This window comes from Hippopotamus amphibius, chromosome 6 (assembly GCF_030028045.1).
Source record: "Hippopotamus amphibius kiboko isolate mHipAmp2 chromosome 6, mHipAmp2.hap2, whole genome shotgun sequence".
Lineage (NCBI taxonomy): Eukaryota > Metazoa > Chordata > Mammalia > Artiodactyla > Hippopotamidae > Hippopotamus > Hippopotamus amphibius.
Genome location: NC_080191.1, coordinates 10,164,024 through 10,179,347, shown reverse-complemented (window position 1 = coordinate 10,179,347; position 15,324 = coordinate 10,164,024). Strand labels below are relative to the sequence as shown.

The window sequence follows — 15,324 nt, the reverse complement described above, 5'->3', positions numbered from 1 at the left end:
GCAAGAAGGAACCCACAATACCTTTTATGTTCTTTTCTTGGACGTCACACACCATCATTTTTGCCCTATTCCGTTTCTTAGAAGCAAATCTCCAGTATAGACCATAATCAAGGGAAGGGAAATCAGGCTTTATTTTTTCAAGGGAGAAGCAACAAAGAATTTATGGGGGCTCCCCTGGTGGCACAGTGCTTAAGAATCCACCTGCCAATGCAGAGACATAGGTTCGATCCCTAGTCTGGGAAGATCCCACATGCCTCAGAGCAACTAAGCCTATGCGCCACAACTAGTGAGCCCACGTGCCACAACTACTGGAGCCCACGTGTCACAACTACTGAAGCCCGTGCGCCTAGAGCCCATGCTCCACAACAAGAGAAGCCACTGCAATGAGAAGCCCGGGCGCCACATTGAAGAATAGCCCCCAACTCGCTGCAACTAGAGAAAGCCTGTGTGCAGCAGCAAAGGCCCAATGCAGCCAAAATTAATTAATTAATTAATTAAAATTTAAAAATTAAAAAAAAAAAGAATTTATGGACATATTTAAAAACCATCACAGTATGACAGCAATCACTGGAACATTTTCAGCAAGAGGGTGCAAGGTCTGTTTTACATTTTTGAAGAAATGGTTTGGTTTCTTTGTGGAGAATGGATTACACAGGGAAAAAGAGTGGAAGCAAGGAGCCCAGGTAAGTGGCAGTTACTTAGTTTTGGCAATCAATCAATGGGCCTAAGATTAGGATGGGTGCAGTGGAATTAGAGAGATTATTGAGATTCAGGCTACATTTCAGAAGTAGAGCAGACAGGACCTGGTAAAATATTGCAGAATCTAATGTTATTGGGTGTCATTTCCTTTTCAGATTTTCTATTGCAGTGCTTTCTTAAATTGACTGATCATCAGAATCCTTGGAGAGCTTTAAAAATATGAATTACTGGCCTTCACTTCCAGACAGTCTACTTCAATAGGTCTGGGCTGGGGAGATATGAATCAAAACTGGAATCCTCTGCTCCACTTAGTCAAAGAGCCAATGAGAAATGTGATTTTTTACTGTTGTCACTTTTGCAAAAAGGAGTTAATTGCATAGCAATGGGCTCTGTTATCCAAATACTCACTTTTTCACACACTCTCCCCTCCCCTCTGTTCAGTCAGATACCAATTCCTATGAATTCCGTCTCGAAGGTAAACTGTTAGAATTCCTTCCAACCACCACTGCACTAGTCTAAGTGATCATTTATTACCTCTTGGACTTTTACAAACACCTCTCACATACTTTCCTACCTCTGGTCTTTTCTTCCGCCTTTTACCTGTTGTCAAAGTGATCTCCCTGTCCCACATTTATGATCGTATTACCTTCATATTAAAAAAGACTCAGTGGCTTCCTAGGACTCTCAGAAAGAAGTCCACACTCCTTTAGGATGGTATGTGTAGCCACTGACAATCTGGTCCTATCCTACCTCTGGGGCGACCTCATGGCCCCCTTCAACATACTCATCTTAGGCCCACTGAATCATTCCCCCTTCCCTTTATGCCATCTGCCCTTTCACATCTTGACAGCTTTCTTCCTACTGTTGCTCCTGCCTAGGATGCTCCTCCTTCTCCCTCCGTCATCTGACAATATCCTACTTGTCATCCTTCAAGGCCCAATTCAGATGACTGCCATCTCTATCCTTCACTCAGAATTAGTCATCCTCTTTTCTTAATTCCCATCTCATTGTAAGAACACCTTTATTTATTTATGTTTACATTCCCAGTGCCTAGTAGTATGCTTGCCCTTAGTAAGCTCCCCCATGCTCAAATAAAAAAAAAATGTACATGAACAGAATTTATTTCCTCCTCTTTATCTAAGTTTTATGCTGTGGAGAAAACAAAAGGCAAACTCATACCAGAAGTTTGGCTAATGAACTAATACTGGGTGCTTTCATGACTGCTATATTTTCAAGATCAAATGATATTATACGTTTCTGCAGTTGTAACTGAATATATAGCTATTTCCCCTTTATGTTAGGAGGTGATAAATCTTAAAAAAAATTAAAATATTAATAGAAATTTGCAAAAGGATCAGCCTAAAATAAAAAAAAGTTTGGCTAATGAAGCATACATGGAACATATACCCTGAGATCTGTACACATTTAGCACAGTCCACATCCACTGAACCTTACAGCCACACATGGTAGCATCAGTAATTCTGAGGCATTGCAAAATCTTCACAATGCAAATATTTCATTAAGAATTCCAGTGACAATATCTGAAATGTAAAGGTTTGTGGGTCTTTTTAAAGGCTTAATCACATTCAGTTAGAAATTTAAGTTAACAAGAACATCCCATTCCCTAAACATTCCAATTAATTGCTGTTTAGCACATGGGTTACCAAATTTGTCTTTTTGAAGTTTGCATTTAGAGATTGCAAATAAATCTATTAGGATGAAATTCTAGGTCAGTCAGGTTTTGATTTGCAATATTTAATGTTTGCACGATTCCACCTTTGCCTGACCTTTCAAAATTATTTTAACAGCCCTACATTTACTTTCCTAATGGAATGATTTGCTACAAAGTGGCTACAGCGGGTAGTCTGGAAGGACATTATAACATTCCTTTGGCTGTCAAAATCCATCTGTCCTTGCGTTTAGGGGAATTCTTCATCGCATGTGATCTTGGGATACAAAACCTCACTTTCCACTGTGGATGCCAAACAGTTTGAATCTTACTCTCCCCACACCCTGGAATATGGAACAGGGGCCCCAACGCCTGGCCGTGGACCTTCCCACCCAGGCCTGTGCACCCCGAGATGAAGGAGGAGCATCTGGGGCAGCTCATGGCGTCAGCATGATGTCCAGTAGTCGTTTCTAGAAGGGGTGGTGTAGCAGAAGCCGAGACGGTGGCATCTTGGATACAGTGTTCCTGTGGCCTGGCCTCCTGAGGCCCTGGGTTCTTGCCTGTTTCCCAAGCCCGTTCTCCCAGCCTCTTGGATTCTATGATCCGCCTTGCCTCCAACATTCTGTTTTCTTTAGACAGGTAGAGCTCGTTGCGTTGCTTGCAAACAAGAACCCTCACCAAAACCAATGGTACTGCAAGGTGGCAGGGAGAATTCTAGACTCCACTCAGAGTGCTGGCCCACTTACTAGGCAACTGCTTAATGTCTTTAACCCTCCATTTCCTCATCTGCAAAATGGGACACAATCTATAATTGTGTCAACTGTGTGAGGACTGAATAAAATAATATCTGTAAAATATTAAGCATGGGCCCTGATAGATAAAAAGCATTCAATAAATAGTAGCTTTCGTATTACTAACTTCTGTGTAATCGTCCATGTGTTCAGGCCACAAAACTCTAAACTGCACATCACATAAAAAGATCCCCCTGTGCAGACTCTGTGTTCAGTGTTGAACTTTTTTATTTTTATTTTTTTTTTCCCATGCTGGGGTTTTTTGTTTTGTTTTGCTTTGTTTTCCAGTTGAGGGCTCCGGCGCCTTCCCACACTGTGCATCCTGAGACATTCTCAGGGATAGCAGCTTCCAGTCTCTGTCCTTGGATCTTCTCTCTTCTCTTCCGTCTCTCCCTGCCAGCTCTCCCTCACTTTCAGACTCCAAAGCAGATCAGCTGCACGAAAGACTGGCTGACTTCAGATGGGAAGGGCAAAACTGAGTTGAAGCAAGAGTCCTACTTCAGCATCTGGTACACAGCTTTAGTGACTTTAATGGAATTAAAAAACAAAACAAATGCATAGCCTATATCCCAAGACTTATTATAGCATCCTTAATTTATTTACTTAGCCTTTGATGAAACTTTTTTTCTTCCACTGAAATGTAAAATGTCCTCTCATAGTTAAATTGGGGAATCTTTTTTACTCAACTTCCTCCCTCTGGGATGTAATAAAGAGACAACTTATGGCCCGACAGCACGTTGGAGACAAATTTTCTACGAAAGAAAAATGTTTTTTACAACATGTAATGTTTCTCAAAGGAGGTAGGTCAAAACATAGATATCAATCCTCTGTAACCATTTACTGAATACCATATTTGGTTTGAGAATATTAAAATGTAGTATATTCTTTTTGAAAGGTTGAGTATTTTATTATGGATGTTTTAACTTCTATAACATCCATGTGTAAATTAGAATAAAATAGAAATCAGAATTATTACAGTATTTGCATACTCTCTTTTCCAAAAAAGGTGATAGAAGAGCTGGGCAGAAAAGAGCAGAGTGTGGTGTAGGTGAAAGCGCACCTCACCTGTCTGGGCGTTGGCCGACTAGGACTTTTATCCAGGATCGGCCACTTCCTAGTGTGACCCTGTGCCAGCTTCACTCTCCTAAGGTGTGACATGGGAACAAGTATACTCTCAAGCATGGTTGTGCGAAATAAATGACATAATTTGCACAAACTACTTGGCTCTAGCAGGAATTCAAGACACGATAGTTGATAGAACTCAACATAGGATTGTCAGAGGGCTAATTGCTTTAATGGCATTTGATTATCTAAAGGAAATGTGATATAATTATAAGTCTACGTTAGGATCTACATAAATCTAATACAGAGAAGGGTTCTGATTTCAGTGAATGTCACTGAAGAAGGCAATGATAATTCAAGATAACTCAGATGCTGAGTTGAAATTTACATATTTGGACGACATATTGAAAATGTTCTGTAAGTTCATCTTATTATGATATTAAGGCCATAACCTCAAGGAAACTATTCTTAGTTGGGCGATACTATTTAGGTAGTGAGTGATTTGGCAGATAATGCCCAAAACTTACTTCTGGAGTCAGAAAACTCCACTTTTAAAAATTGTTTAAAAGCAAATTTGAGTTATAGGGTAAATATATGTGTGAGCTATAAGTATCAATGTAAAAACTTTTGGTATTTGCTACATGTGAACGTCTCTATTTTGTTATAACTGAACCCCACCTCTATTTCACAAGACTACTATGCTAGAAGGTGGAAATGAAATCTCCAGATAATCTCAGCTGATTTAGTCTTCTCTCGTGTCCATACCCTGCACTTTTCTCACTGGGCTGGCATCTACATGGCAGGTGGGTGAGTGGCATTTAGTCCTCAGTTACAGTCACCTCTCCAGCTGGCATCCTCTGATGTGGAAGTCCTTGTGGAGTCTCTGATCAAACATTTTGGGGGCAGGTCTACTTCAGTTCTGCAGTCTCATGGAAGCAACACAAATGCCCATCAACAGATGAATATACAGTATAAAGAAGATGTAGTATATTGGGCATATACCCTGAGAAAACCATAATTCAAAAAGATACGTGTACCACAGTGTTCACTGCAGCACTGTTTACAATAGCCAGGACATGGAAGCAACCTAAATGCCCATCAACAGATGAATGGATAAAGAAGATGTGGCACATATATACAATGGAATATACTTTCGTTCCTTTGTACTCAGCCATAAAAAGGAAAGAAATTGAGTTATTCGTAGTGAGGTAGATGGACCTAGAGTCTGTCATACAGAATGAAGTAAGTCAGAGAGAGAAAAACAAATACCCTATGCTAACGCATATACATGGAATCTAGAAAAATGGTACTGATGAAACTAGTGGCAGAGCAGGAATAGAGATGCAGATGTAGAGAAAGGACTTGAGGACATGGGGGGCAGAGATGGGGAGCCGTGATGAAGTGAGAGAGTAGCATGGACATATACACACTACCAAACGTAAAACAGATAGCTAGCAGGAAGCTGCTGCAGAGAACAAGGAGAGCAGCTTGATGCTTTGTGATGACCTAGAGGGGTGGGATAGGGATGGTGGGAGGGAGGCTCAAGAGGGAAGGGATATGGGGATATATGTATATTTATAGATGATTCACTTTGTTGTACAGCAGAAACTAAAACAACATTGTAAAGCAATTATACTCCAATAAAGATTAAAAAAAAAAGATGCAGTATACACACACACACACACTGGAATATTACTCATCCATAAAAAAGAATGAAATAATGCCACTTGTAGCAACATGGATGGACCTAGAGATTATCATACTAAGTGAAGTAAGTCAGAAAAAGAAAGACAAATACCATATGATATCACTTATATGTGGAATCTAAAATATGACACAGGGACTTCCCTGGTGGCACAGTGGTTGAGAGTCCGCCTGCCAATTCAGGGGACACGAGTTCGATCCCTGATCCAGGAAGATCCCACATGCCTAGGAGCAACTAAGCTCATGCACCACAACTACTGAGCCTGTGCTCTAGAGCCTGCAAGCCACAACTACTGAGCCCGCATGCTGCAACTACTGAAGCCCGTGCGCTCTAGAGCCCGTGCCCCGCAACAAGAGAAGCCACTGCAATAAGCCCGCACACCCCAATGAAGAGTAGCCTCCACTCACCACAACTAGAGAAAGCATGTGTGCAGCAATAAAGATCCAATGCAGCCAAAAAATAAATTATTAAATAAATAAAAATTTTAAAAGAAGTTTCATGACTACAAAAATAAAATATGATACAAATGAACTTATTTACAAAACAGAAACAGACTCACAGACACAGAAAACAAACTTATGGTTACCAAAGGGGAAGGTGCGGAGGGATAAATTAGGAGTTTGGGATTAGCCGATACAAACTACTGTACATAAAATAGATAAACAGCAAGGTCCTGCGGCATAGCGTAGGGAACTATAGTCAATATCCTGTAATAAACCATAATGGGAAAGAATTTGAAAAAAAATTTATATACGTGTGTGTGTATAACTGAATCACTTTGCTGTACACTAGAAAACAGCAAAACATTGTAAATCAACTATGTCAATAAAAAATTAAGCATAAATTTAAAAAAATTCTGCAGTGTCTCAGAGCCACACCTGCTCCATTCTCAGCCACACATGAAAGACACACTATGGTGAGTGGAGAGTGTTTACAGCAGCCCCAGGACCTTCTGTCCAAGCTCCTGCACACCACTGTGCCTATCTGCTCTGTGCCTGGCTGTGCCATGCTGGGCTGGTACTGTCCCAGGCTCCATCTCAGAAAGGAGGCACAATTTCCTTCTACTCCGTGTTCTCTGCCTTCAGATTCTCTCAAACCTAGCAAGTGTGCCAGTTGCTCTTCTGATTCCCCGGGGAAGCTTCAGTGAGCCTCCATCCCTCGTATAAACTCCTTTGCTCTCTCTTCCTCCCAACCACACAGAATCATAATTCATTTCCAGATTGGGAAAACTCCCTTTGGCTTATTTCTTTTTCAGAACCTACTTTTTAAGGCATAAACTTGGTTTATTTATTTATTTTGGCCATGTGCACGGCTTGCAGAATCTTAGTTCCCCCACCAGCGATAGAACCCGCACCCTCCACAGTGAAAGCACAGAGTCCTAACCCCCTGGACCACCAGGGAATTCCCAAGGCATAAACTGTAGAATCTAAACCCTTCAGGTCATTGGGTCTGATACTCAAAATATAGACTTCTGAAACTCAAAGAAGAAAGGTTTCTCTCAAACTTTTTTTTTTCTGCCTTGAATTTCACAAGTCCATTTGAAATCTCAAAAGTCACAGACAGCTTACAGTCTTCTGAGAATTTCTTTTCTAACAGCCTTACCCTAAAGCAATGGATGCCAAAGTCTAGTTTAAATAATGAGTGCATGGGATAGAAAATAATTAACAGGTACAAAGAGAACACTTCTTAATACATGGAAATATTGCCTCACCACAACAGGAAGCTGCCTTATACTGGATTTAGTTTCTTCTTCCTTGTCTGGCCTATGTTACCTTTTAGTTAATGGCTTGAGTGATTGACTATACAATTGGACAATGGCCAAACCATGTGTGACAATAGAATTCTGACCCATTCTTTTTTATATTCTTTTCCATTATGGTTTATCCCAGGATATAGTTCTCTGTGCTATTCAGTAGGACCTTGTTGTTTATCCATTCTATATGTAATAGTTTGTATATATATAACTGAGTCACTTTGCTGTACGGCAGAAACTAACACGACATTGTAAATCAACTAAACTTCAATTTAACAAAATTAAAAAAACAAAACAAAACAAAAACTTTGACCCATAATCTCTGAAGCAACCAGTCAGAGAAGCCAAACCGATTTCTCTGCCACAATCAGCTCAGAATGATTGGAACTTCATCAATGACTGTCAGCTTTTCAATTCCTTACCACCACCCACTTCCAACTCAGGACAAGCTAGAGAAAGCAAAATATGCTCCCCAAACTGATTTTTCCCCAAAGCAGGATGCCCTGCTTCTAGTTAGCCCTCTCCAGCTTCCCCAAGCTGGCAACCTCCAATCAGAGGTTTGAAGCCTTTTTTTTTTCCCTCATTATAAAGTTTTCTATTCCTATGCCTGCCTTTGAGTCTCTGCCAAATGCAAGTGATGGTGGCTGACTTCCTCACTCTAAATAAATAGCTTTTGCTTGTTCTCATTTGGATGGTCTTCATTTATTTCCACAGGTTTGCTACACATAACGGCTGTTATATTCAGACCTTACACATTGGTATTGAGCTTAACGTTTTTTTTTTTTTTTAGCATAGAGATGCTTGGGGTAAATAAATACTAGGTTTAAACCTCTGCTTCAATGGATAAGAATTAAGAATTATAAATCAAATTGACCATTTCCTTGAATTTACAGGTAGTTACTGATATGCTTGCCTCAATGGACACAGTAGAAATGTTCTTGAAAGTGTATAGGAAAACCTCATGTTTATGCATTAAAATTATTACATTTTAGCAAGTTACTATTAAAAAGGACCCTGATGTACATTGTTTTGAAAATGAAAAGCATTTTTATTATGTAGACGATTATTCCTCATGTGTCAAGTTTCCTTAGATTGGCACACATCTATATGAGTCTGTACATATAAACCCTAAGGCTACTGTAAAATAATAATGATCCTCAGAAGAGCAGATGATACACGTCTGCTTACAGAAATTTGTGCAGTTTTATTTTGAGTTCACGTTAATGGACATTATGTGGACATAACAACAACACTCCAAAACACAACTGACTATTCTCACTTCACAAATGACGAAATGAACATCAAGGTAAAATGACTTGCTCAAGGCCTCACTAAAGGATGAAACCCCTTATCTTCCTGTAAAGAATGTTGAGTCCACCTGGGGAGCTTCTTGTAGCCCTGTATCTGACAGAAGGCCCCCATTGTTTTGGGAAGGTCATGGTCTTCACCATGACACCATGGCAAAAGGGGTGAGGATGTTCTTGGAACAGCAAGGAGCGAGGTGCATTCCCCATTCAGGGAGGTGCCCACCTGGTGATGAATGGCAGAGCTAATCATGGTCTGATGACCCACACATAAAAACAACGGAATCAGAAAGAAATTTAGGCCTTCCAATGCAAAGGGGGTTTCTTTACACCATGCATTTGTCTACCTTGATCTTAAAATAAAATTCAGATCTCTTACCCACCCCTTACCTACATGCCCTATATAACCTGGCCTCTGCACTCCTCTTTCACTATTTCTCTTACCACTCTCCATGCTCCAGATACTTTCAATTCTCCAATGTGCTGAATGCACTCTTCAATTCCTTCAGAATTCTGACCAGAACACTTTTCTCCAGGATTACAAGATCTCTGCATAGGCAGTCCTTCTCATATTTCCTATTTCAGGCCAAATTTCTCCTCCTAAACCTCTATCTTGACTATTTTAGGTAAAGCAGACCCCAACTTCTATACCCACCCTACTCCAGTTCCTTTCTATTGCATTGTCCTTTTATGTCACCTACCTGGATCTAAAATTGTCTTATTACTTACTTGCTTATTCACTGTCCCTTTCGCAGACTATAAGCTTAGTGAGATTTGGGAACTTGTCTGTCATCTTTGCTGTTGGATCCCAAGCACTCAGAACATCATGCCTGGAATATAGTGGGCTCTCAATACATATTTGTTGAATAAAGGAATGAATAAATCATGAATCCCAATTGCGAATGACTGAAAAGTACCCATTCTTCAGAAAAAAAAAATGTGCTGAATATTTTGTACATCATTTCAGGAGGTTCCAAAGCCCCTGGAACCTTACCTGTAGGCTCTTGGTTAAAGGCCCTGCATTATAGTTAGGCTGTTTCATAATGTTCTTTTTGAAATGGATTCTGAATTTTGTTCTTTGTAGTTAAACACGAGCATGAATTTTGAAAGTATGCTTCAGATGGACTATAACAAAACACAGGCCAATTGCTGCTCTTTGGTTTTGAATAAAATAGATCCATGATATTTATATGACCTGATCCTAATGACCACATTTCATCGAATGAAGATACCTTTGTGGTACAGATGTTAAATGCTCACCCATACCCAGTGCTCCTGTGCTTTGGGAGACATGGTGGGTTCAATTCCCAGCTTCCCTAGCAGTTGGGCAGAGCCACATGCCTAATTCTAGCCAGTGGATTGAAGGCAGAAGTGACCTATGTCACTGCCAGGCTGGAGCATTTAATTGATGTGTGAGATCCTCCAGGGCTCCATCTTCTCCTACTTAGAGGCTGTGGAAGTACATGCTGGTACAGAGGTGCAATGCCAAGACATCACATGGAGGACAGTTGCTCTGAGGCGTCACATAGATCTTCATCAGACTTTGTGTGAACAAGGAGTATAAACCTCTCTTGTTTTAAGTCTCTTAGATTTTCTGATGATTTGATATTGCAGCATAATCTACCACAACCAAATACACCACTGATTGGAAAATATGCTATTATTTCATATACCAGTGTGGGTGGGGGTGGGGAAGCTGTCACTTATAATTAGAAGAAGTCTTGGAAGATATATCACAATTTCAGAGATGTTAAAATTTGAAAATTGCTGCCCTTAGATTATATAAAATACAGATTGTTAAAAGGAATTCGTGGAAGCAGATTAGTGTCAAGAATTCCAAATCCAGAGCTGAACAGAAAGTTATGGATTCAAATCCCAATACTTATTAGCTTGTGACTTAATAACTTAGCTTGTGTAAGCCTTAGTTTTTTCATCTGTGAAATGGCGATGACAGTAGACACTGCTTCATAGGGTTTTGTGGATATCAGGTGAGAATTCTTATAATGTGTTCAGCATAGTAATTTTCCCATGTATTTTAGTCCCCACATTTGGTTAGATCACAGAGCTTGTCCAAAATGAGCATTAATTTCAAACAATATACAAAAGTAAGTTTGTTATTATATCATACTGATCAATCAGCAAATATCTATTAATTCCTTACCAGGCATGAAGACTGGGCCTCTGAGCTAGGTGTTCTTGGAGATAACAAAGAAGGAGATCTAGAGATTGAAGGCTGAAGGCAGATCACCCTGGGGCCTTCCTATCCACGCTCCCATGTATTTTCTGGATGAATCAGGCTAGAATGAACATCAAGAGCAACCTTGAAGAGTAAATGAAGTCACAAAAATATATCTGAGGAATGAAAGAATGAAAGGTCAGTCCTATGCCTATTTTGGTGACTGGCAGGACTAGTCACCAAAGGGAAAATTGAAGACTTTTTTCTATGTCCCGGGTCTGTCTTGGATGTGTGTGTGTATGGTGGCGGGGCGGGGGTGGGGGGGGTGGAGAGAGAGAGCAAGCTGATGATTGGGGAGCATAAACATAGGTCATAGAAGCAAAAGAGTGGCTTTTCCAAAATAAGCATGAGATTGTTCCTGTCCACATAGAATTATACTCTTACAGACTGCACAAAGTTACCCAGGGAGTATTATTAGACTCATGGTACGTCCAAATTCATAAAGCAGCAACTTGTTATAATTGTCTTCATCTGTAGCACATTTGAAGAAACTTAAGCCTTGTCATTGCCAAGGCGTAACAATCATCAGCTCTGAAGTTTATTCTAGACTAAAAGTCTCCTAACACATACTTCATGAGCTTTCATTGTGTCGCTGAAGATGTGCATTGTGGATTCTGATTCAACGTTCTCACCTCAGTTTTCTGGAGGACATATGCCTGAGAAGGAACAGGTGGCTGAGTAATATGATTATTTTTATTAAATGCCTGAACCATGGCAGAGCAAGTAATTTTCTCTGAAGGAAGTATAGCTGCCTCTAAATAGAACTCTGGGCTACAGTTCACCTTCTCTGTTTATTTTATTCTTAACTTGGGAAACTGTATCTTAGGATTTGGGGTATATAAATTGTTATTTGATATCAGCTGAACAACAGTGAATCAATTGTAATAGTTCTGGCACCAAAGGAAACAGAGGGGACTTAAATATGTTTCCAGAATACAAAAAGCTTCTTTTTGTGTACACTTTACAACATATGTTTCCACAGTTTTAGAATATTCAAAAGTCCAAAAAAAGTTTTCTCACTACTTCTCATTACAGACCAGGGGGACAAAACAGAGAAAACTAACTCCAACCCACATATTATTTATCAGATGTTTTGGATGAAATTCAGATTAAAAAATCAAAGAGATTCCCTCTTCTTTCCTTTCCAGCAACGACATGAAGATGCTTACTCCTCGCTGCGAAATACACCCACTCTCACTCACTCGGTAATGTTGTGTTAGCTTCCAGGAAGGGAGAGGGGGTTGTGTTAGTGAAAACAGGTTTGGGCTCCTCCTCGCATCCTTGCTGCCTGGGTCGTCTTAGGTCCGCTGTGGACTACTGCGGGCTGTGAGACCTGGCCAGAGCGCTTGAGCTCACAACCTGTGTATACCTGAGTACACTCCCAGAGGGTACCGGAAAAATCTCGAATAGGGGACTCCTGTACAGCAGAGCACTCCCTGAAACCTCATTTCTTTCGACTTTTTCGCGTCCGGGATAACCACCCCAGGATTTATAACTTTCCTGGGGTCAAGTGTTTCGCGCCGACCCCTTGCAGAAGCGGAGCCTGTTTCGGCCCCGCTCCCCTGGCCTCTTGGCTCGCCTGGGATCCACGAGCCTCGCGGAGCGGGGTGCGGTTTCCCCTCGCTTTCTCCAGACCGGGAAGAGAAGAGGCGAGAGGAGGTGCTCAGCTCTCCTGGGTACACTCCCAAGCATCTGTAACTTGACCTTTACGAAACAAAATGACGCTAAAAGGCAAAATAGTCAACGTGGAGGTACTCAGCCCTCCTGAGTACGCTCCCAAAGAGCTCTAATGTGACGTTTAAGAAACAAAACAATGCCAAAATGCAAATTAGGCAGTGTAATACCCAGGATGAGCCTCGTTTGACAGGCCAAACTGAGATTTTAATGGAAAGCTTACTCATAACCGCACACCAAATTCATTCTGTCTTTTAGTACTTCAAAAAAAATTGTGTAATTTTAAGTTCCACCACTGTCACAATGCACACTCCACAATAACACGCAGTGGAACAATGGACACCCCCATATCGCATTGTGTCAGGTAATTACGAAGTGTCGCGGCGCGGGAAAGCGAAGCCTGGAACATCAATGTGTCCCCGGCCACGTGTACGAGCGGTTTAGGGCTGCTTGTCTCACCGAAAACTCATCAAACCGTTCAGGCCAATGCCTCAACCCAAAGAGAGACTAACACCATCCGAGCTTGGCCCCGGGCGTGGACGGAGAGGGCCAAAGAGGAGGCGCGCGAGCGCAGGGGGAGCGAGCACCGCTGGGGGAGAGCAGACACGCGCGGGGAAGTCGAGGGGAAAGAGAGCACCCAGCGGGTCGGGAGGGTCCGGCCCAGGGTGGCCAGGGAGTCCCGAGAATGGAACCCCACGCGGGACCCTGCACTCCCAGCAGCATCCAACCTTTGGGGGGGTTAAACCGAGGGCACCGGGACAAGGGTGCGCGCGGGGTAACAGGGTAACGTTGTTACTTTGTAGTGAGACACACACGTGTGTGTGTGCGCGCGCGCGCGTGTTGAGAGAGGGAGAACTAGAGGGAAAAGAAAGAAAAAGGAAAGAACAGGGAGCTGAAGGCCGAGATGTCCTACTTCTAAGTGCTTCACTGAGAGGCAAAAGCCTTCTTGAAAGCGCAGTCGTATCCCGCGCCGCTTTGGGGACCAACCCAGCAGGGAGCAGGGATCTCTCCAAGGGGCCTCCAGCTTCCCGATCCCTGAGGTGGCCCCCAGAAGGGGACACGTCCTGGCAGCTATGGGGAGGTCGGGACTGCGGTCTCCTTCCCGTGAGACCCCGTCGCTGCCATCCGGAGCGGGCGAGCTCAGGCTGCCTTCGTCGGGGGGGAGGAAAGCGGACCTCTAGCAACGCGACCTCGGGTCCCCGCGCCCTCCCACCGCCCAACCTCCTCCCCTCAACCCCATTCATTTTTCCTCAGCAGTTTCTAATTCGGGCTCAAAAGCCAACTGCAAGCCCCCCTCCCCCGAGCCCTCGACGCGGAGCTAAGGGGAACGGCCGGAGTCGGGGAGGGCCCGGGGGGGCGTCGTACCGAGGTAGCCGCCGCGAGGGGCGCAGCGTCCTGCCGGTGCCCGCCGAGGATGAGCCAGCGGCCGCGAGCAGCCCCCGAAGCCGCGCAGCATCCGCGTCTACAGTGACGGTGGAAGCCACGCCCGCTCGGGAGCTGGGGGCTGTCCTAGCCCCCCCTCCCCCCGCCCGCCCGCCCGCCCGCCCCCTCCTCCCGGCGCCGGCCCCCGGCCCGCCCCCGGCTCGGCTCGCGGGAGGCGCTGGGCGCCTGGGCTGGCGCGCTCTCCCGGGCGCACACACACACATCCACGCACGCACGCCCAGCGCCGCTCTCTCCGCGCGCGGCCCTCGTTCCCTTCGCCCATGCAGACGGACAGAGCGACGGAAGATGGCTGACGACTCCACGGGGCTCCGAGGATGCAGCCCGGCGGCGGCGGCGGCGGCGGCGGGAGCGGCAGAAGCAGCGGCGGCGGCAGGGGCAGCGGCGGCGGCGGCGGCGGCGGCGGCGGCGGCGGGAGCAGGCGCGGCGGCGGCGGCATCCCCGAGACTCCGCGAGCTACCTTTCCCTCTGACAGCCACTGACGTCCTCCGCCGCTAGAAGAGACCCCGCTTCTCCGGCGCCTGCCTGCCCTCCCCCCGCCCAGCCCGGCCCCGGCCCCGCCAGCACCGCTACCTCCGCCAGCGTTGCCACCATCAGCACCACCTCCACCACCGCCGCCGCCGCCGCCGCCGCCGCCACCACCGCCGGCGGCGGCAGCAGCCATTTCATCTCCACAGAAACCAGACACAAAAACATGGCAGAAATGGAGAAAGAAGGGAGACCTCCGGAAAATAAAAGGAGCAGGAAACCGGCTCACCCAGTGAAAAGGGAGATCAATGAGGAAATGAAGGTATTTGGGGACTTCGGGGCCGGAGAACCTGAGCTCTTTCTTCCGCCTGCTCCCTTCGGGCCGTCGTGTGGATTTGGGGGGTACCGGGGAGCGCTTGTCAGTTTCTGTAGGATGCCCAGAACGCCTCGGCTCCTCCTCCAGGTGCAAAACGAGGCCAACTCGCGGGCTGCATCCCCGAGATGTGCCTGCCTCAGGTTTGAT

The 15,324-nt window shown here is 44.3% G+C and overlaps 1 protein-coding gene across 1 annotated transcript in view; it reads left to right on the top strand.

Moving 5' to 3' along the window:
• Window positions 1–15,027: 15,027 nt before the first annotated feature.
• Window positions 15,028–15,324, top strand: part of SOBP (sine oculis binding protein homolog) — a 158,674-nt gene continuing 158,377 nt past the window's right edge. The window contains exon 1 of the mRNA XM_057740222.1: window positions 15,028–15,123. Coding sequence (XP_057596205.1) covers window positions 15,028–15,123 — 96 coding nt within the window. The remainder of the gene's footprint in view (window positions 15,124–15,324) is intronic.